General features: G+C 38.5%; 1 protein-coding gene across 7 annotated transcripts in view; it reads right to left on the bottom strand.

Moving 5' to 3' along the window:
- The window catches only part of LOC109679539 (neutral amino acid uniporter 4-like), a 44,831-nt gene that overhangs the window by 5,964 nt on the left and 15,392 nt on the right, over positions 1-23,475 (bottom strand). For all 7 annotated transcript variants that reach the window (XM_074084593.1, XM_074081560.1, XM_074081773.1 and 4 more), the window contains 6 exons: positions 18,886-19,009; positions 16,745-16,840; positions 14,701-14,785; positions 8,877-9,104; positions 6,924-7,022; positions 4,128-4,297 (listed from right to left, as the gene is read on the bottom strand). In XM_074084593.1, the coding sequence (XP_073940694.1) occupies positions 4,128-4,297; positions 6,924-7,022; positions 8,877-9,104; positions 14,701-14,785; positions 16,745-16,840; positions 18,886-19,007 (800 nt within the window). In that variant the 5' untranslated portion in view covers positions 19,008-19,009. The remainder of the gene's footprint in view (positions 1-4,127; positions 4,298-6,923; positions 7,023-8,876; positions 9,105-14,700; positions 14,786-16,744; positions 16,841-18,885; positions 19,010-23,475) is intronic.

Genomic DNA, 23,475 nt, shown 5'->3' with positions numbered 1-23,475 from the left:
TACTTTACAGAGAAACTTGGAAAAACACTGCTAAAACACTTCTTGATTAGGACTAGAGGTGGTGTCTTGTTCACATGGGAAGTGCTTTTAAACCTGAACAGTATTCAGTCATTCTGCACCAAGTGCCTCCCGGGTGTGAGTCATTGTCTAGATGGCAGGACGATGGGGAACACAGACCTGGAAGGTGCAGAGCCCATCCTCGCACGCTAAGGTTCTATCTAGCTCAGAATCATGAATTTGCCTCATTATCACCTTTAAATCACACTCTTCACTTCACATGCCAAATTTATTACGTTGAACAGTGTTGCTCATAAAGTTTTTTAAAGAGATATGTCAGAGAGATTGAGAATATCAATAACTTGGAGCTTCTCTAAGCCACACTTCCTTTACCCTAGTGTTTCTCTCCAATTCAATCTTTTCTTGAAGAAAACCCTTACAGATGCAGACTGTCAATCAGTTTGGCCTCAAAAGCTGTTTGGCGTCTCTTAACATTAGTTCCCTCGGTCGCTCTGGTGACGGCCATCCTCTTTCACACTCAGTGGTACACTGTGCCTTCCATGGCCGCTTCAATTAAACACGGAAAGAGAAGGCAGGAAGCATATTATGAAAAGAATCTCAGACAGTACCCCAGGGTCACTGTAGTCACTCTCGCGTTATAGAAGGCTGTAACTACAAGAATCTGCACTCTACTCCAGTGCAGCCACAGACTGTGTTGTCCTCAGGGTGAATATTAACAGTCCCACAACTGCAAGCCACACAAAGCCTATCTCCATCGTGAAGTAATGAACAGCAATTAGCGAACAGAAGTTCTCTGAAAGGAAGTATTTATCTTGACTTGCTTTCCCGTTTGCCCCAGGCTTTTATTATTTCTTACAATAATATTTGTAGGCTTTTTTCTAGATGAAAAATCAGGAGACTTGCTAGACTTTCCTTGAGTGCAACTATGGCCTAACAGTCTCCTTGTAATTGAGAGCACAGCTAATTCCATTCTAACAGGAGATTCAGAGGACCAGAGAGGAGGTGAGAGGTGCGGAGGGGCTGCGGCAAAGAGATGGGCCACTTGGAGCTACTGCAGGGACCGTGTTACCTCAAGACTGAACTCCCCCTATTCTTGTCCACTGCTCCTTCATGTTTTTAGCTGTCTGGGGATAAAAATATCTTAACTTGAATGGGTCCATACTTCCACTTCAGTCCCTTCTCTGATTAAGATTTTCCTTAAATGCTTTTGAGAGTAAGAGAAACAAAAAATTGCGAGATTGTTTCTACCTACATTTTATATTTGACATTAAAAACGCCTGTTTAGGGCTTGGCACAATGACTCATGCCTGTAATCCCTGGTTCTTAGGAGGTGCAAACTGGGAGGATTGCAATTTGAGGACAGCCAAGCAAAACGCTATTGAGACCCCATCTCAACAAATAATCCAGATGTCACGGTGTGTGCCTGTAATCTCATCTACATAGGAGGACTTAAACACTGGAATCATGGTCCAGGCTGGCCTGGGCAAAAGCACAAGACTCTATCTGAAAAATAACTGAAGCAAAAAAGGTTGGGGACATGGATAAAGTGGTAGAGCACCTGCCTAGCAAGCACTGGGCACTGAGTTCATCACATTACAGCCAAAAAATTTTTTTAAGCCTGTCAATTTTCTTAAAAGAATACATACAAATGGCCAACAGATATATGAAGAAAATGCTCTACAGGGGTAACGCACTGTATTAAATATGTAAGGTCTTATCTACGTGGGTTTGATTACAGAAAACTAATAAAGTATTCTCTAAATAAAAAAAAAAAAAGAAAATGCTCAGTGAGATTATACCACCTTACTCCACTTACAGTGGCTATTACCAAAAGATGAGAAGTGCTGGCAAGAATCTGCACAACACTGGCAGCCACTATGGAAAACAGCTCAAAGTTCCCCAAAAAAACAAAAATACAACTACTGTGCAAACCAGCAATCCAGTGCTTGATACATCAAAAAGATACCTGCTCTCCCATGTTCATTTTAGCACTATTCACAGTAGCCAGGATGTGGAATCAATGGTCATCAACAGACAAATGCATAAAGAAAACGTGCTATCGTACACATACTTAATATAATACTATTTAGCATAAAAAGCATGAAATCCTGTCAATCATGACAAGCATGGACCTGGAAGACAGTATGTTAAATAAGAGGTACAGAAAGAAAAATACTGAATGACCTCACTGGTAACGGGATCTAAACAACTGATCTCACAGAGTGGAGAGTAGACTACTGAGAAGAACAGGGGAGCTGGATGAGGAAGGCAGTCAATGGGTGTAATGTTACTGCTTGCTAGAGAGTAAGCTCTGGTGGTCTATGGCATAGCAGGATGTATTAGTCGGGCTTCTGCATCACTATGATCACAATACCTGAGAGACAACATAAAGGGAGATTTATTTTAGCTCATGGTCGGGACAGATTGTATCATGGCAGGCGGGAAGCAGAGCAAAGGGGGTGCAAGAGGGGGTCAGGCCATCAGCGACCTACTTCCTCCAACTAGGCCCTATCTCCTACCTTTTACAACCCCATGATGCCATCACTGTATGCATCCATCAAGGGACAGATCCACTGATTAGGTCAGAGCCCTCACGAGCTAATCTTCTCTGGGAACACCCAAGGTGTGCCTTACGAACCCAATGAAACTAACAATCACAGAGAGTGAGTATAATTAATAATCATGCATTATCTCAAAATAGTTTCAAGCAAAAAAATCTGAATGTACAAGCATGGAGAATAATGAAGGTTTAAGGTGATAAATTTGTAATTAACCTTAGTTGACCACTGCCTCATGTGTGTGTAATCCATCAGGACATCACATTGTACTTCATACATACATAAAAGTACTGTCGATCAAAAAACCAAAGTAACAAAATACTTGTCAAATTTAGCATGCTTTTTAAGATTCAGTCTAAATGGTATTATGTCTGCACAGTATTCAAAAAGATGAGCTACACTACATTTCTTAGCCATCACTCTTATACTAAATTGTTGATTAAAGCGTCTAGTCCTTCCTAAGCTTCTTGTTCATATTATAAAGAGGAAAAAAAGCACATTTGAAGGATACAAAATGATATAATGAATGACATGGGTTAATTAAATGGCTGCTAAACAACTATGTCTTATTTATAGCAATGACTCCAGCTTGTACCATATTTATAACATTTGAAACATGTCTCCATTTTATAATAAATGAAATACATTTATAAAATGTCAGCTAAAAGAAAACTCTTATTTTATAAAAAGATAAGCATACTTCACACGTGCCCCTATATAAGCAGAAACCACCCCAATCACATTCCCTGTGTCATAAATGGCTTCTTACGCAATTTCTTCTAATTGACTCCAGGGCTTGAATGATGAGTAAGTGGTAAACCCTCATCAGGAAGCACTGGAGATACCATTTCAGCTCTTGCTGGTTTTATCTAGGTTTCAGTCTTCTATCCAAGTAGCTAAAGGAGTAGTGCTATCTAATTAAGTAATCAATTCAGCATTTGTTCTTTGCATTTATCAAATCTAAGGCATTCCATTTCATTTTATAAGTAAAGTAATAGTCACGGACAACATCTTTTTAAAGTTTCCAAGGAACAACCTCTGGAAGAAGGAAAAACCATATAAATTGCTTTGTTCAGCATAGCAATAGCTTTAATATTAAAGAAAACACTCAGGTATATCATTTCATCATTTAGAGTGAGCCCCAACTAGACTCTTAAAGGACTTGAGGTACAAACAATATAAAGTTCACCAGTAAAAGAGGAACGACCATAAAATTATGGGATAGTTTATTTTATTAGAAATGCACAGTGTTTGGTTTTTTGGTAGCAAAGGAAGTTACTAATATTTTTATTAAAGTGTCTTCATATTGGATGAACCCATGGTCTGCTTCTACACTTGCCTCAAATTTAGAGTGACTTACAATTTTTAAATCCTTTTTTAAAAGAATCCCAAAAGGATTCATAAATGGTCTCCTCTGAGAATTATGAAAAAACTCTAGGTTACACAAACAAATCACACTAAAAACTTTAAATGTTTAAATCATACACCCATCAAATATTGGTCTATCTGTAAAATATGTGAACTAGAATTCACAAACTTATATTCACCTACCACACATCCTGGGGAAGATTTAAAGTTATACTGCCTTTGATCTCATCACGAAAACACATGTATCCTAAAGCAGCCAAGGTAACGTACAAAGCTGTGACAATCCCCATGCCGATGCTCAATGCTTGAGGAAAGCGTTTTGATTCTTTCATTTGGTTTTCCAATGGAAGGACCTAAAAATAGGATGAAATTATTTTTTGAAGGACACAGAATACAAATATCTCAAAATAACAGCATCTCATATATACAAATTGGTCTATATACAAATTTTTTCTTTGAAGACGACACATATAATTGTTAGGTATTTTTCTATGTGCTATGTGTTTTTATACTACATACTTTTAATTCTTAAGAAGATTTGAAAACCTGCTCTTAGCAGACAAACTTATCAGTTTTTTAAGTAACCTTTTTATTTTAGAGTAAGTTACATTTACAAAGAAGTTGCAAAGAAGACACAGAAACCTCATACACACCCGACACAGCTTTCCTGCTGTTAACCTTTCCTATTACCCTGGCATGACTGGTAACTGAACTCCAAACTTCATTTGAATTTCATTAGTTTTCCACTAATGCCTTTTCTCTGTTTCAGGCTCTCATGCAGAAAAATCACCTTGCTTCCTTAGTCTCCTCTGGTCTATGAGTTTCTCAATCCTTCCTTGTTCTTCATTATCTTGACATTTTTGGAGCAGTATTAGTTGTTTTACATTACGTTTCTAACGTGGGTTTGTCTACACTTTCCTAGTCATTAGACTGGTATTACAGGTTTTAGAGGACACCACAGAGAGGAAGCGCTCTTCTCATCAGACATGTTATCCTGATGGCAACCTACCTAGCTGTTTCCCAGGATTCTCTGTTGTAAAGCTACTTTTCTTTTCCCTCCTCATACTCTCTTTATTGAAAGTGAGTCTCTAAATCCAGCCCATATTTCAAGGACTAAGGGGGAATGAACTCCCCAAAAGAGTTTCCTCTTTTCCAGCTCTACATGAACTACTTGGGAGTCTTTCCCATGTGTTTGTGTATGTTAGCATGGACTTGCATGGATCTGTTTTACACATCAGGCTAACACCCGATACTCTTTTATTCCTATTGTGCAGCACTGTGAATTCTCCCACAAAGGCTCCTGTGTCCTTTCACAGGCCTCCACTTTTGTTTTGGAGCACTTTCCCGCTTTATAGCACAAGAAACTCCACATTCATCTTACTTATTTGCTTCCACCCTAAATCAGACATTTTTCTCCAAAGAAGTATGGTTGACTTTGGAGAATGGTGCTTAAAAATCAGATCCGGGTGCTGGTGTGCTTGTTAGCTATTAAGAGCACAACAGAGTGAAGAAGCAGGGTGATTCTGTGGAGACCTTCCAGATCTCGTCAGGGATGAACGTGCCAGTGCTGTTAGAAAAGAGAGGGGGGAGGAAACTAACATTTCCTGAACCTCCTCTGTGACACACAGCATTACAGGTGTTGTATGTATAATATGCTTTCTGGAACAGACTGGAGAAATAGGAAAGAAGAATCAGCATGCCTGAATAACTGACAGAATGGGGAATGAACAACAGAGTGAGAAGGATTTACTGCAATGTTTCAGCACAGTTAAGCTAACAAAAAAGGACAATGAGAAAGTGAAGCTGGTTCTGGGTAAGAATGTATGTGATGGACTCTGAAGTTGTTGAATCTGAGATGTCAAAGACAATGCTTAACTAGAAATTTCCAAGAGTTAACTAAATACCGGAACTTACCAGTTAAACACAAAAATTAAAATTAAATAGATGTGAAAATTCTCTACAGGAGAACTCAGAGAGCAAAACCCCATGTCAAATGGTATATATCTTTTCAATCTATTCTGTCTGGGGTTCAGATAGATGATAGATAGACAGAGAGACAGATAGGTATTTACAGCAATTTTGCTCCCATACCAAATCATCAAACTATGGAACAAAGTAAATTCAAATAGTTTACTTTCCCCAAATCTACAAATTCTAAGTTATATACAAACTGGAAGAAACTTAAATGGATATTTAAGAGCTTTAGGATGCCTTTATCTCTTAGCATTAGCTTTGGGGTAACAATGTTTTCAAAAAAAAGAAAAGAAAAGAAAGCCTGACATGCACACATCTAAAGGGCGAATTTGTATTTGACTTTCATATGACAATAACTCTGTCAAATAATCTAGCCTATAAAATACGACACTTGGGATGTGCTTGAATATGTGGGATATGGATAAAACTGAATTGGCCATGACTTAAATTTTTGAAGCTGGGTGTTATGTACATAGAAGACCATAATACTACTCTTAAATTTTGACAAGGTTTGAAATTTTCCACAGTACAATGTTAAAAACCATCTAGTCTAATACCATTATTCTATTTATAAAGAAAAAGAATTAGAGACCCTGAGTTATATGTTTAAGAGCAATCTACTGGTCAGTGGAAGAATGATCAAGTCTGTCAACACCAGATTGGAAATCACATTCTAGAAATAAAGACAAGTGAAACAAAAAAGGGAAACATTAGTCAGGTACCTGTGGCTCATGCCTGTAATCCTAGCTACTTGGGAGGCTGAGATTGGGAGGATCACTCACGGTTTGAGGTTAGACAGGGCAAAGAGTTTTTGAGATCTCATCTCCAAAATAACCAGAGCAAAATGGACTAGAGGTAGAGCTCCTGCTTTGCAAGCATGAAGCCCCAAGTTCAAATCCCAGTCCCACCAAAAAAAAAGGCAGGGGAACATGCATTTTTATGTGGTTTCACTATACAAATCCTAGGGTTGAGTTTTTTTAAATAATAATAAACACTTATTCTTACCACTCCTATGCCTTCAAAGGTAAATACAGCAGTACCAAAAAAAAGTGGGTATTTTTTCCAACCAGCCACTACTGGAAGATTGTGGGGATCTGGCATGTTCTGCAGAAAGGAAGGGGGAAAGACAGGTTACATTTTTACTTATTGTTAAGAATTGAAAATGGAAGCAAAATCATGTTCTCCTGGGCTTCACAGCAGCAAACATGGGTTACAAAGTGAACATTTCTTTCAATAAACACAATAAGCATCCTATGTTACATGTGGCTAAGCTGTTAGGATTAATTGCCAAAGCAACTGTTTCCCTCATGCCCACACATTCCATCTAACTGAATGCTCCTGATTATCTGTTCTACCTGCAATCCAGGCTGTGCACTGGACAAGGCTCCTGTCATAACAGGAAACACACAAGCAGCTCAGGTCTCAGGTACCCACTGCTGCTGCTGTCTCCACTCCATCACTGCTCCCTCGGTTCTCTACAGCACCTGGTCCTGACCTAGGCTTTCTACCTCACAACTCTGCTGCTCCCCAGAACAGGTCTCTTCCAGCTTCATGTTTATTCTTTGACATGACCCTTAGTTATTACCCTTAGTATTTATCTATATATGCCCTCACACTGCCTTTGACAACTTGGCCCCGACTCACAGCCTCACAATCTAGACAAACTCACAAACAGCACACCTTATTCAAGATCTGTAGCACCACAATGGCTACTTCTTCTAAATCCCCCAAGTCTACTCCCTACTCCCCACCATCTTGAGTTCACTGTCTTACCTAATCAGAAGTAAAATTCAAGGCCAAGGGAAGACCGAAGTGTAAAAGCCCTTGGATAATTTGGGGAATAGAGGTCGGTACACCTGAAGCACACAGCACTGTGTGACATGACTTAGTGACACATGAGTGAAAACATGTGGCAGTGTGAGAATGGAAAGGGACCCAAAGGCCAGGGTCATCCGATATTACTAAACCGTTATTCAAGGCGAGCATGAGGCTATTTCACTTCCCCGTGCATGAGCTCACACTGTTCCCTCTGCCCCTATGGGAATGACCTTTTCTGTCCCACTAAGTCTTAAACGTTCAGCTAGGGTCACAGACCCTAAAATCCTTTTGTGATCTTCTTTCCTGCTTTACTACATTCATATGTGCTATGAAAAAGAATACAGGTTTGGGAATTCAGAGATGGGAAAAACAAAAAAGACTCCCCAGAAGAGTTTGCAATGAATTGTAATAGAGATTTTACAATTACCTTGAAAGAAGGTATAGGATGGGTTAGACAGGAGGGAACAAAACAGGGTTCTCAACCATTTTAGGGTCATTGGCCCCTTTCAGATACGAAAGTCCTCTCACTGCTTAGCAGGAAAATGCATATACACATAAGGAAATGCTAAGTCTTACAAAAATTCTACGGGACTTTCAAATTCCTAAATCCAAAGAAATCTTTTTAAAGCAATTGGGTAAAGAATCCCAGACCACAGCTGATGAAATCAGTGCATGTTTTACATGCAGTCCAGGAGAAGGGGCCACAGCCTCACAGAGTGGCAGCAGACTTAGGCAGTGATAAGAAAATGACAGAATTACATACATATCCATCCCTTGTGATTGGGTTGGCATGTGATTTTAAAATTTTAAATGAGTAACAATACACTCAATGAGTTGTCCCATGTGAACACTGTATTAAGAGCACAATCCTAAATCTCACAACATCTCTAACAGGGTGGGTAGGTACCACCAAATTCTAAAGCATATTTGCCAAGGGTCAAAACCAGACCTGAGTACAAAGCCTGTGCCTGTCATGTCTGTCACACACTTTTCTAGTCAAAAGTTCCCCCAAGGATAACAGTAACTGCTTGTCTGCTATGTGCCTCACATCCAGTGCAGGTCTTTACATATCATACTATTACCTCTAAAGTAAACAAAAGTCTTACTTAAATGTGACATTTTTGCTAAAAATGTACTTACCGTCACAACATATTGGTAAATTATCATGAGACTGACAGCCATGGAAATGTTGGCAAGAAACGAAAGCACAAACAGATTCTTTAGCTCACGAATGAAGACCAGAAGAATTACAAATGGAAGAAAGCAAAGCATGTATATCCTCAGGTCCACAGTTCTCCTCTCACATGCACTAGATGAACTGGAAGTATTTGAAGCAAACACTCTGCTTTCCAATAATCCTTCATGAACCTGTATCAGATTAGCAAAGGAGTAAGGAAGCAGGGAAAACATCCAACTTACAAACATAAAAGGTACACAGAAACCCATAATCTATACACACTACGATAGATTCCCAGGGCATGCACTATAATAAATAAGATATTTACATATTTTCAAGATATTCTGGCTTCCTAGAAACTCTTACGTATGTAGACATCAGGTGTAAGGATAACTGAGGTAAGAGAATCTCCTTCGGGAGATAACTTCTTATATTGTACTGTAAAAATAAAGTCCACCAGGAAATTATGGCGATGGATTTACTAATTTACTTTGGAGCTCTGTGACTATCATGCTCAAGTTCCCAGCAAAGGTCTTGAAGATCTGCTCTGAGATCTCAGCACCTTCTTCAGAGTAGGAAACGAGTGCTAAGTACTTCTCCGAAACACATAGCAGCCAAAGCAAAGTTTAAAGACCGTGCAGAAGGCAACTGCTTATAGATTACCACCACTATCAATACATATTTTCTAAGTCGCCACCAGATTCATGCACGGCCATTTGCTAGACAGCAGGTCACTTCTGCTTGAGTAGAAATCTTTTACAAGATAAACCAACTTTGTCTGAAAACTTATTCACCCACTTCCATAACCCGATTTTCAGATTTACTATTTGCAGGTTCCACTTATTAAAAATTGTCTGTGATTCAATTAATCATATAATCCAACTTACTAAAATAGATGAAATTTATAGAAGATTTTAGAAACAATTTTAAAACGTACAGCCAAAGAAATCACACTGCAATATAAGTACCAATGAAAACCCATTTTCCCCACACTCTGCACCCTCCTTGGAATATACTGCTACAATCAAGAGCCTGGATACATAGATTCTTAACAAGTTGACTATAATCACAACAGCTAGTACCATTTAGCACTTTTTATGTATCAGGCACTGAACTACGTGCTTCATATGTACCTCATTAAATCCTCAAAATGGCTCTCAGAAGTGGGTTACAGTACCAATTTCAATTTAAACTACAGGAAACTGAAGCTGAGAAAGTAGAAAAATTTACGTAATATCAAGCTAGGTTGTAGAATCCAAACTTAGGCCTGAGAATTGTGAGAGCTCCATGTTAACCTGACCAAATTCTGCAACATAGAGAGAGGGTGCTCTGAGCAAGTACCACCTGCCCTGCGCTGACACATCGCTCTTGGAGTGGAGAAAGAGGCCAACAAGTCAGAACTTTGAAACAAAGCTCTGATACGGTTGATAATTCAAGAGTTTCCTTTACTTTACTGTACATTCGTAATTTATGATAAGCAATGCTTAATGTCACTCAGGTGGTGGGGACTTCATCGACTACATTTTTAAGCTATGTGGCAATTTATAACTCGCACTCTCTCATGCTATGCCACGCACCATTTAAGAGATGCATAGCTCACCATTATCTTTCTGGTAACTGGCATCGGAGCTTTATATTTTAGTTTCTATTCATCTGAATTGAAGCAAAATTGGCAACTTGCATCCTTTGGCATTAAGAAGAGAGCTCATTACTAACTCAATTCTTGCAACCACTAAATTGTTTAGAGCCAAGGGCTTCTTATCAAAGCAGTACCTCTGAAAACAGTATTAGGTAAAGGTGAAAGTTAAGCTCTAACATGAATTTCTGGCAAAAAATAAGGCAGTAACACAAACCATTTTTAATGGGCTGTCTGAATTACTGGGTGCTTGGTAACTTAAAATTAATCCTATCATAAATATAATATTTTAGCATTCATTGGTAGAAAGATGGTTATGACAATTCTCAGGATTAAAAATTACAATAAAATAAAAATGTAGATACATACCTAGAGCAAGATTCAGGTAAACATTTGAGTCCTTCGGTGCCCTCTAGAGACAGAGATGGGCTATCTAATAGGACTTCTATGGTCTCACATGTTTACCAAAATGTACACTGGAACAAATATTATAAAATAAAATTGCTAAATTCAGTATTTTCCATTTAGACTTCAAATTTACTAAAATCTACTACATCTTAACTTTTCAATGGCTTATAATTTAATGGTTAAAGTTCCAAAAGCAAATTAAGTTCTTTGGTAAAGCTAAAGAATTAATGTCATACTTCCCTACATTTAAATACTGTTTTATGTTTTACAAAGACTTTCACAAATCTTTTATCAGATGAGCCTCACAATAAGTTTATCAGGAACAAGGGAAGATTTTGTTACTATTCCTAATTTACAAACAAGGAAGCTGAGGCTTGGCCAGGGATAAGGGGTCTTACCCACTGTGAGAGCTAAATCTGAGAGCAAGGATTTGGTCTCCTATCTTCTGACTCTTGCGAATGTTGCGAATGTAAACTACATTTCCCCATCTCCATTCTCCATGCCAAAACACTGTCTCATCTATGTGAACTTCTCCAGAGTATCTCAAGAGTGAGACAAGGAGGAGCTACCAGAACTATGGCAGATGAGAATCGCCAATGCAGTGTTTCCCCCCCCACCATCTGTCATAATGGTTTAAAGGGACCAAGATCAGCTACAGTGCAGGTTTCCACATGTGTCTGACAACTAAACCATTAATTCTTTGGGTTATGGAAATATTGCACCTTCAGTCACACGCATATTAGGGAAGTACCAACCCCACAGCTTGATCCTAGAGTTTTCATTAACAATGTGCTGTATACTGTCACATCTCTGCAGAGTGGCACTCTACTTCATGATGCTCAGACCTCACCTATTCTGCCCAGGTGATGTGTCACTGCTCTCAACTACTTTCCAAAGCCTGCTCTTTATGGCTCTAAAGGGCTTTCACCTTTCTATCTACAGCCGGCATTCTGCTTACCTCCCAGAGAGTCACTTTTTTTTCGGCAGTACTGAAGTTTGAATTCAGGGCCTGGACTTGCTAGACAAGCAAACACTCTACCACTTGAACCTTGACCCCTATCCCCAGTCCTTTTTTTTTGCTTAAGTTATTTCTCAGGTAGGGCCTAATGATTTTGCCCAGGACCAGTGTCAGACCACAAACCTCCCCTCACACAGCTGGGATTATAGACATGTACCACCACACCCAGCTTGGTGGTTTTTTTGCCTGGGCTGGTCTTGCACTCCAGATCCTCCCATCTCTGCCTCCCGAACTGCTGAGTTTTATAGGCATGCGCCACCACACCCCACTTGAAAATCAATTCTCTACCCCATCTTCCAGATATGCACAAATGAGTTAAACTTTTCCATTCAACTTTGGAAGCAACTGATCATATTTCATAGGAGAAAGTTATCCAAAACTTTTAGGCATTTTCTCCTGTTTTTTCACTCTGTTACACACACACACACACACACACGCATGTACCTAAAATCAGACAACATTCTGTCCAGTGATAAACAACACGTTAGGTGGTAAGCCAGGTGTGGTGGTGAACGTCTGTAAACCCAGAAGCAGATGGATCATGAGTTCAAGGCCACAGCAAGACTCTGTGTCCAAAAACACCCACAGCGAATGTTAACTGTGACAAAGACCTAGGTTGCAACCTAATTACACAGACTTTAGGATATATTTCTCATGTTTCGTAAGACTGCTTCATAAAAATAAGCACACCATGTACTTCACAGAGTAATTATAAAGATCAAAATGCTGTATATCACAGCATGCAAATATGAAATCATAAGGCATTATTCCTAGGTTAAACAGAGCTTACTGATCACTCTCAGCACACATGAGAAACAGAGGAGTGCTGCCATCTTGCACAATCCTAAAATTCATTTCTTCATCGTAGTCCCATGTGAATGACTGGCAAGATGGTGCATGTTATCAGCACTTGACATCAACATCCTTATGAGGAACGGGGAGTCCTAGGATTATGCAATTTTTGGCACATCATCTATAACAAGTAATGCTAATGGAAGCACTGACACTTTATTTGATAAACAAGAGCACAGGCAGAACTGCTGGTTCTTTCCATCCCCTCACATGTCTCTTCTCTACGTGCTGTCACTGGTCTCTCACTCTATTCTACAATAACATATATCTGAGAGAACACCTGTACCTAAAGGATCAGCAGAAGTTTAAGTTACAAATTTTTCTACCAGAAAAGTTTGTTTTGTAAGTTGTCCTTTCTCTCATAGGATTTGGGAGTCTAGTGGTGGAAATCAACCTATAAATTAACTTTAATACAGTATGATCAAGGTTATTTTTTGGAGTCTTACAGAAGTGATGAGAAAATAATAAATTCCAGGAAGAGGTGAAGAAAAGGATGTCATGGAGGAACAGCTATGGAAGGTTTCCCAGGTGACACTGAAACTGGGTTGGGAAATTTTCCAGAAATACACAAAACTTTTATAAATGCTGAGATGTGGAAATAAAGCGCTCACAACTAAGTGTGACCCTTTAACAGACCCTCTCATTTCTGTACAACAGCTCCACCAACTCTTTCAACATTAAACAGCTGTGGCTCAAGTGTAATCTACAGGGATGGACAAAATCAGGGGTTGGCAAAGGTCCACCATCTGGTTTTGCAAATAAAACTTTACTGGAATACTGCCACATTTATTTGTTTACATATTGTTGTCTATGGCTGAGTTGAGCAGTTGCAACATATGGCCTGAAACATACGGCCTGAAAAGCAGAAAATACTTTTTAGTTAACATTTTACAGAAAGTTTGCCAATTCTTGGTCTTAACATAAAATGAAGCACACTTTGTATTTAGAAAAGAGAGTCAAATGTATACTTATATATACTTTGAGGTTCTTTAGAAAACATATTTACATCATCATCTTGTATTAAACATCTGTAAGACAATTCTTTATTTATTACCTATGTTTACTGCACTATATGTATTTGGATAATTAATGTTATTGGCTGAAAAGATGGTTAAAGAAGATGGGGGTAAATAGGAATTAGTACCAGTCATAAAGAAATATGTCTGACTGTTTTGGCGTGAGTTTTTAGTCTGGTATTTTGCACGCTTGTCCACATAGACTGTCGACTGTGTTTGCCATCAAAGCTGCAAACGACCTCCTCTTCAAGCAAACCCTTCTAACACAGACAGAATATAGAAAACTATAATGCTCAGATACTACCTTTTTAAACAATGGCAGCAATTACTGGATTTTAGTAAGAAATGCTCACTTTTTATAAACCTCACTTTTTTGGGCTGCTGGATAATCCATGTACTCTCTATAGAATATCACAGTAAAGAATACGACTCTGAAATATCTATACATATGCTTTTGAGATCTAAATTTTGGGGGGTTGATTTTATTTTATTTTGAGGGACTGGGTCTTGCTCTGTAGCCTTGAACTCACAATCCTCCTGTCTCAGTTTTCTGAGTGCTGTGACCATAGACATGGGCCACTATGCCAGGCTAAATTTCAAGTCACTAAGAATTAGCAAATCATGTCATGGTCTGATCTGAAAGAACAGACATCATCGATACCATAAAACAAACAGAAAAATCAAAATAGTATCAGAAATCCAACTTGCAAAACAGAAGACTAAAGGAAAACCTGTAAAATAAGAACGTTTATGAAAGGAAGACATTTTAGTATTTAACCCTGGCTTCCACAGAAGAAATATGCCGTAAGCAGAGCATTAGAAGAAAATGATGTCACTAACTAGAGAAAAATACTCACTTGCTTTACATTTTCAGCTAAGAAGACAATATAAACACTGCAGAATCCCAGCCGTATTATCACCAGAAAAAAGTCAACCACACTCCTATAAAGAGAATCCACGAATAAGTGTCAGAAACAACTGGTAAAATGTCAGTGTAGTACTTCTCCTTTGGACTGCTATTTAGCTCCTTGTCATGGACTACTTTATGATAGGATATAGTTTTTACTTCCTTAAGTAAAGAACATTTAAAATGTTTGCTTCCTGCAAACATCATATATTATGATCAGTATGCCACTAGAATTATAGAGCAAGGAGGAACAGAAATGTTTCTTCCTTTTCCCCCACATCTCCCTACTTTCATCCTGTTATAGTAAATTTCTTTCCTAATAAACTTTGCTATTGTTTTCACTACAAAACAAAAAAGAATTTAGAGCAAAAGAATGCCCAATTAAATTAAAAAGCCAAGATTTTTACATCACTACCTATTCCTGAAATTCAACAGTTTGAGGACATCTGCTTATAAAACAACATCATAAAAAATACCACACCTCTACATCCCAAGTTCTTTTTCTTGTCAGTGCAGTATATTTCCCCATCCCGATTCATGGCATTTGCAAATGTGTGACACATGCTTGGTACTGTTCAAACCATTACTAAGGATGTAGAACGGAGAGCAAGAGGGCATGGCTTAAATCAAACCAAGAGATCACTTACTAGTTTTTCTCTGTTCTTATTTTTAGTGAGTGAGCTAGGAAACTCCAGCTATATAAAATACTATACAGGAGTGAGGAAGAAATATCACCAAAGCTATCAGTCAAAGTGACATTATTTGGGATGGCAGTTCTCAAGTTACAACATTTGCCTCCATGTTATCAATACACAGCCACACTTCATTGTTTTGGTCCAGAGACAAGGTGTGACTGCAACCAACGGCATGCATCCATTAAGTGATAATGGTCTCTTGTCTGACCATCAGTGTCAACAAAACCCACAGATAATCCTTCTCACAGGAATTAAAAGGCCCCTGGCCTATCTTCATTCTGCCATAATGCTACCATTCTCTCCCTGGTTCTTCAGAGATATGATTTGTAAGTTACCTTGATACCCTAAAATAAATTCAAGTTTCGTTTCTCTGATGAATTACATTCAAGTATTTTAGTATTCCCTTAACATCTTTCACCTTTGATTTTAGTGTCCTACCCACAATGTTTCCAGCCATTTCTAACTGAAAGCCATTTTCCTTATAGAAGTAAACAAAGCTGCCTCTAATCTGGGGCAGAAGAAAGATGGGGTTTGGGGTTCTGGATTCTGTAGGCAAGACCGAGATTCTTTTCCTAGTGTATATTATTTCCGAGTGTTAGGTTCTGTCTCCTTCCTTCTCCTCAGTATATCAAGAACTCAGGAACCTCATGAACTTATGAACAAACCTAAATTTATGAAAATCACCAGAAAAGCCTTATTTAATCATAAACTACTAACATTGCTCTTTTTCTTCTTTAATTCCTACCACATACATCATCTGTACCACAGTTAGCATTCTGTTGATTATTCGTGCTTTCTTAATTTTCTTAAATCCTGTGTTCACCTGGCATAGAGGTGCCATGTTACCAATAAGAAAGCTATCTAACTAATAAGACAGTAAGATATAAAATACAAACAGACCTCAGAGGTTTTATGAACATATAGCTAAACACCACAATTTTATTTGAAATAATGAGACTGTAACATTTTTCTTGATTTTTTCCTTTCATTTAAAAAATTATTAAACATGATTATCTCATTGGTTGACCAGATGCTTTATAAGTATCATTTTATTTAATCTATTATAAAAATTCTGTGAAATGTAAGTTCATTTCATAGTGAGATACTCAAACCAAAACAATGAATAATTAGACCAAGGCTATTAAACAGAAAGTTGATAGAGTTAAGATTTGAACCCAAGGCTGTCTAACTCTGAAGGCCAGTTATTATATTCCCTCAGCTTTATTTATATCAGATTAGGAAACTTAAAAATTAACAAAATTTCAGCAGCTAGATATTAAAAACTTAGCAAGTGCCTACCTTCCCCAAGCTGCTTGCTTCTGAAGACAACTCCAAGGGCTGGCTTCCATAGCAAGACTCACAGTGTCACTATAACCCAAGGCTGGCTTTTTAAACCTGTCATTTAATCACACACACACACACACACACACACACACACACACACACACACACACACAAGAAAAAGAAAAACATTTAGTTGGTCCACAAAACCACTCCTAAAAAGGAACATCTAATAAATGGAAATTAATGAAAACAGGGCCATGAAGTGATAGATTAGTTTTCAAAATGTGAAGATCTATATACTCCTAAAAACAGGCCTCAAGAAATTATAAATCTTTATCTGTCCTTTTCATCAGAATTTTAATTTTCATCTACTGCTAAAGTTTACCTAGCTACAGAATTCAGAGGAGCTAGTATTTTTGCTTCGATGATTTCGATATTTCAAATACATGAAAAATTGACTAGACTGCTCCTGTTCAAATTATTTTATAATATAACTGCATGAATTTCCATTATATTCTCATGTAAAGTATCTCAATTAATCTTCAAAATAGCACCATGAGGAAGGCATTATTTCACCATTCTTTCTCTCCAACCTTCTTTTTGCAAGTATGCATAGTTATTTAAACATCATAAGTGACATCCTCTTTTTAAGAACATTCAACAATGACAAAAGAGCCAAGACTAGAATTCTGGTCTACTGGAATAGGAGATTTTTTTTTTAATGGTTTGTTGTCCAGTAGAAATGTTTCATGATACAAAAATAAACAAACCCCACACATCAGTACACAGCACCGAAGGCACTGTACCCAAAACTAAACTGCTAATAAATTAAAGACCTTGGGCTATAACTGAAAGTGTACCACTGACTCCATTTCCTCTTTATATCTATTCTGATTTTCCCACTGGTACTAGGCAAAAAAAAAAAAGGCCACCCTATCTCATTAATAAGGTTCACATCATAAGTACTATGAAGATCCCTCGTTTGTGGATTCAATCAAACATATATGAAAAACACTGTATTGGATATATTCAGATTCAGTTTTCATGTCATTACTCCCTAAGTAATACAGCATAACAACTATTTGCATTGCATCTACTGTATCAGGCATTACAAGTAACTAGAGATGATTTGACTTATGAGGAGGAAGTGCTGTGGCACCACGCAAACACTCCACTGCTGAGTGTGAGGGACTTGTGCAGCTGCAGATTTGGTGTCTGTGGAGATGGGACCAATACTCCGAGAATGTCAAGGATGACTAAACAGATGACTACATTTACATCTTATGCAACGCTACCCCACCCCATACTCATTATCTTAGATGTGTCTGCATACAGATGAAAGGAAATACAGCTTCTGGTTGAAAAGCACAGACATATAAGGCTACGATGCTCTAAATAAGCACACAGCTTTAAAATAAATTAGTGATAACGAAATGATGATTTTCTTGTAAGATACTTTGCTGCTATGACTTCAGAACAATGTGGAAGATTAGGCTGGTAAAACAGCACTTTACTGGCACTGTCTATATAATCAGGGCACTAAACACCTGGCCTATGATTATCAATCTGAGAGGAAGTTAATTAAAAGAAAAGCACAAGTTTAAAACTACCTGTGTTATCAGGTAAGATAACTATCAATTAATTTCCGAACATCACGAATTCCCTCAGGGATCTGACCTAAGAATAGTTGCTAGGTAGCAGCTGAAGAAACTTTTCTTGACCAAGAAATTAAAGCTAGGAAGAGCACAGAATTACTAGGCAAAACTGCTTGCCTAGAATCTTTTAGTTCATACTCTTCTCTTCCAACAAATTTCATGTTACTTTGTTTAATCACTGAACTCCTTTCAGGATAAGAACTCATTAATGATAAGGACACATCAGTAAGTTGTGTCTTTCCTACAACTTTGTTCATACCGCTCTTTTGCGTTCTCAATCCCCCTTCTCTCAGGACACGCAGCATGTGACATGCATCCTTGTGGTAACTCTTAGACACTGCATTGTCATTTAAATTATTACTGCTTCCCAACTAGATTGCAAACTCCTTTAAGGTGGAAACTGCAGCTTAATCATCTTTATGTTCCAAGCCTTTCCTGTAGATGATTACAAAATACATACTTAATGAAGACAAAAAGGAGACTGTAAATGCTAATACTTACGAAATACCATGTTGGTCATCAAGTTGGTAGTGCTTCTGAATAGGCAGGAGTGCTTCTTTGTGGTCTTCATCTGAAGTACTATCGAAATTCTGTTCATTTATTAAGGGCCTCATTACAGCCATATCTTTAAAAAAAGAAAAAGACTCCACTATTGTTTTCATGGTTTTTTAGTTAAAACTGGTATAAATGAACTTTAAAATATTAGGAAAAGCTAGGCATTGGTGGCTTGTGCTTGTAATTCCAACTACTTGGGAGGCTGAATTGGGAGGATCAAGATTCAAGACCAGTTCAGGCTAGTAGTTTGTAAAACCTTATCTCCAAAATAACCAGAGCAAAATGGATTGGAGGCATGGGTCAAGTGGCAGAGTGCTTGCTTTGCAAGTGTGAAGCCCTGGGTTCAAACCCCAGTCCCACCAGGGGAAAAAACAAAGGAAATACTACTTATCTTTACTGTTTCCACCTGAGTAAATTAGGTTGCCTTAACTCTGAGTTTTGATATATTCAAAAAGAAACAACTGGATGTATTCCCCCCTCCTTCCATTACCATAATACAATACAAAGTAACAACCATTGAAAGTCCTCAATGCAAAAATTTGCCTGCTTTGCCCACATGAGGTCTGTAGCAGATGATCATGAAGTATGGATGGCAGACCCAAGGAAACCATCAAATAGATTTTCATCTCTGGTTAGCTTCAAATCACACTGCATATGTGAACATTTTTAAATACTTGAGCCATTCCAATATTTAAAAATTTTAATATCAAAATTTGTCCTTCTTAAATTCAAATGGCCAAAAAACACAGGAAAAAATGCTCACCATCTCTAGCAATAAAGGAAATGCAAATTAAAACCACACTAAGATTCCACCTCACCCCTGTTAGAATAGCCATCATTAGAAACACCACCAACAACAGGTGTGGGTGAGGATGCGAGGGGGCGGGGAGGAACCCTTTTACACTGCTGGTGGGAATGTAAACTAGTACAACCACTCTGAAAAAAAATTTGGAGGCTTCTTAAAATCTAAACATAGATCTGCCACATGATCCAGCAATACCACTCTTGGGGATATACTCAAAAGAATGTGACACAGGTTACTCCCAGAGGCACTTGCACACCCATGTTTATTGCAGCACTATTCACAATAGCCAAGTTATGGAAACAACCAAAATGCCCCACCACTGATGAATGGATTAAGAAAATGTGGTATTTATACACAATGGAATTTTATGCAGCCATGAAGAAGAACGAAATGTTATCGTTCGCAGGTAAATGGATGGAACTGGAGAACAACATCCTGAGTGGTTAGCCTGGTTAGCCTGGCCCAAAAGACCAAAAATCGTATGTTCTCCCTCATATGCGGACATTAGATCAAGGGCAAACACAACAAGGGGATTGGACTTCGATCACATGATAAAGCGATAGCACACTTGGGAGATATGAGGATAGGTAAGACCCCCAAAAAACTAGATAGCATCTGTTGCCCTCAATGCAGAGAAACTAATGCAGATACTTTAAAGTGACAGAGGCCAATAGGAGAAGGGGACCAGGAACTAGAGAAAAAGTTAGCTCGAGAAGAATTTATTTAGAAGGTAACACACATGCACAGGAAAGCAATGCAAGTCAACTCCCTGTATAGCTATCCTTATCCCAACTAGCAAAAACCCTTGGTCCTTCCTATTATTGCTTATACTCTCTCTTCAACAAAATCAGAGATAAGGGCAAAATAGTTTCTACCTGGTAGCGAGGGGATGGGGGGGGAGAAGAAGGGGGGTGGGCGGGGGGGGGGGAAGGGGGAGAAATGACCCAAACATTGTATGCATATATAAATGAAAGAAAAAAATTGTCCTTCTTTCTACCAACTTTTTAGTGTGATTCTGCTACTTTCAGAGAGAAAGACATGTCACCATCATCTTATCCTAGTAAAGTTCACTAAATACCAATTAGAGATAACTGATACGGATTGTAAAGCCCGAAGTGCCGATTTTATATAAAGAAAGTAGTCTGTTTCATCCAGATAAATGTAGTACATGTAATAAGCCTGCATAAAACCTGCAAAGTACAGAATAACTAAATAACCTCTTCATTTTGGAATTTCAAGTCTATGTTAAACAAAATTTGCAAGAATAGTACAAAAATATCATGCATTCTCTACAGACTTACTAATTTTCAACACTTCCACATTTATTTTTCCTCTCTCTAATACAAACTACTTTTTGTGAACCCATGTCTCACCACCTCACTCTATCAGGAGTATGTACTTCCCAAGGATAAGAAAGTTCTCTTGAAAATTCACATTATAGTTATCAAATTCAATTCATGCAATTCTTTATTACACCTATATTTCATAGTATACTTTCATCAACTACACTAATAAAGTCTTAGCAATGTTTCTTTTTCTTTCCTTCATCCAGGACTGCCTACCTACTGCATTTAATAGAGTTGTTCCACTGGTTATGTTTGCTGTTATATATTTTTGGGGGATTGGAGGGACATAGGGTTTCACTGTGTAGCCCACGCTGGCCTCGAACTCACAATCTTTTTGCCTCACCCTCCCTAGTGCTGGAATTAAGTCATGCACCACCATGCCTGGCTACCATTTTATCTCTTATGATCCCTTCATCCTCCACTTTCACTTCTATTTTTTCTCGTGTTGGACAGTTTTAAATGTTATCTTCTGACTTCCATCTGCTACCTTGGTGGTAGTGTAATAATGATGATTTTATCCCATTTTCTTCCATCCACCCCCTTATCTCTCATTTGTTAGTTGTATTCTTTGTACTTTGGCAACACAAATGATACTTTACATTCTGATCTTCCAATCACATTTTAGAGTTAGGTCTACAATGAGTATCAACACTCATTGTCAGTTCTCTGCCAAAGTTTCCTAATCTTCCTGTGGCTGAAGAGGTTCACCCTCCTGTGAGTGACTCTGTGGGACCCACCAAAACATAAACTGATGAACCGCACTCCCGGTTCTGAGCCAGGAGGCTTGGTGGTCCTGAGGCACACATTTTTCACAAGGTTCTGGGTGATGCTGATGTTACCGGTCTGGGAAACACACGTTGAGAACCACAGCTATGGCAGATCCTTGGGAAGGGCTGAGTTTTTGTGTGTTTCATGTTTTTCTAGCGCCAGGATGCATGAAGAAAAACTAGATATAAAACCTCCTACCTCTGAGTTTCTTAAAAATGCTGCTGCACTTTTGCCTTTTGTTTTGTTTTGTTTAATCATCAGGTGTAGATTATGCAAAGGGGTTTCGTTGTGATATTTCCAGACATACATATAATTTGACTACAGTCACCCACTGTTACTTTTATCCTCCCGTCCCCTACATTTTTTTTATCATATTTGCCTTGCTTTTTATCAACTTCTCGTACAGACCAGTCAGCCTAATTTTTTCAGCCATTAAGTAATTTTTCTTTTTGTAGGAGGCCCTAATGATTTTTATTTTGAAAGTCTAAATAGCTTTGCTATACCGTCTTGGAGTGGATCATTCTGAGCCAGTTTTTCCAGGGACAGCCCAGAGTGGGACCCCAGCCTGCTCCATCCTGACATGAGTTCATCTCATTCGGGAGACTTCACTGCGCTTCCCCGTCTCCTGCCCCTCTCCTCCTCTCCAGAGACCCTGAAGCCTCCCTGTGCACTCTCCAAGCTCACAGCAGCAGCAGGAACTCTACCATATGTGCTGTTGCTCTCTCTACTCAGTGCTTCCGTGTGTGCCAAATCCTTGGTCTCCTAGTAATGCTAACAGTAATTGCACGGATGGTTTTTCGGTAGTACCAGGGTTTGAATTTAGGGCTTTCCATCTACTGGACAGGTGCTCTACCATTTCAGTCACATCCCGACCTTTTTTTTGCTGTATTTCTCAGATAGGGTCTCACATTTTTGCCCAGGGCCAGCCTCAAACCGTGATCCTACTTTCAGTCTCCTACCTAACTGGTATTACATGTGTATACCACAATGCTTAGCTTTTGATTGAGATGGGGGTCTAGATAACTTTTTACCCAGGTTGGCCTCAAACTGCAATCCTCCCTATCTCTGCCTCTAAGCAGCTGGGATTACAGGCACGAGCCACCATACCCAGCTCAAAATAGTTAATTCTTACATAATTTCTTCCTCTAATGCTATAATACATAGAAAGTAGAATTCAATAAATTATCAAAATGTCCAAATTCCTGATATCCAAATGAGGATTTTTCTATTATTTATTCAAAGTCCCCAACTTTCACTTTTGGGTGGTCTTTCTAGATCTTTCATCTTCAGGACATTCTCAGTAGGTTATTTTGTAGAAATTCCTGCCTTCTTGTTCTCCAGTACTGAAGACAGCACAGACACACCTGCACACAGTGGACACTAAGTGTTTCCCACATCACGTCTACTGTGATATCTACTCCAGAAAGGTCTGAGTACAATTATGCCCACCTTTTGCTTAAACAGACCCTGCATCCTCTTCTGTTATATTCTAGAAGAGCAATTTTACTCTTTATTTTGTAAAATTACCACCTTAGTTTGCTAGGGTTGCTTTGATAAAAGTACTGCCAAATGGGTACCTTAAACAACAGAAATTTATTGTCTCAAAATCCTAGATGC

The sequence above is a fragment of the Castor canadensis genome, chromosome 1 (genome assembly GCF_047511655.1).
Source record: "Castor canadensis chromosome 1, mCasCan1.hap1v2, whole genome shotgun sequence".
Lineage (NCBI taxonomy): Eukaryota > Metazoa > Chordata > Mammalia > Rodentia > Castoridae > Castor > Castor canadensis.
This window is presented reverse-complemented; position numbering and strand designations above follow the sequence as displayed.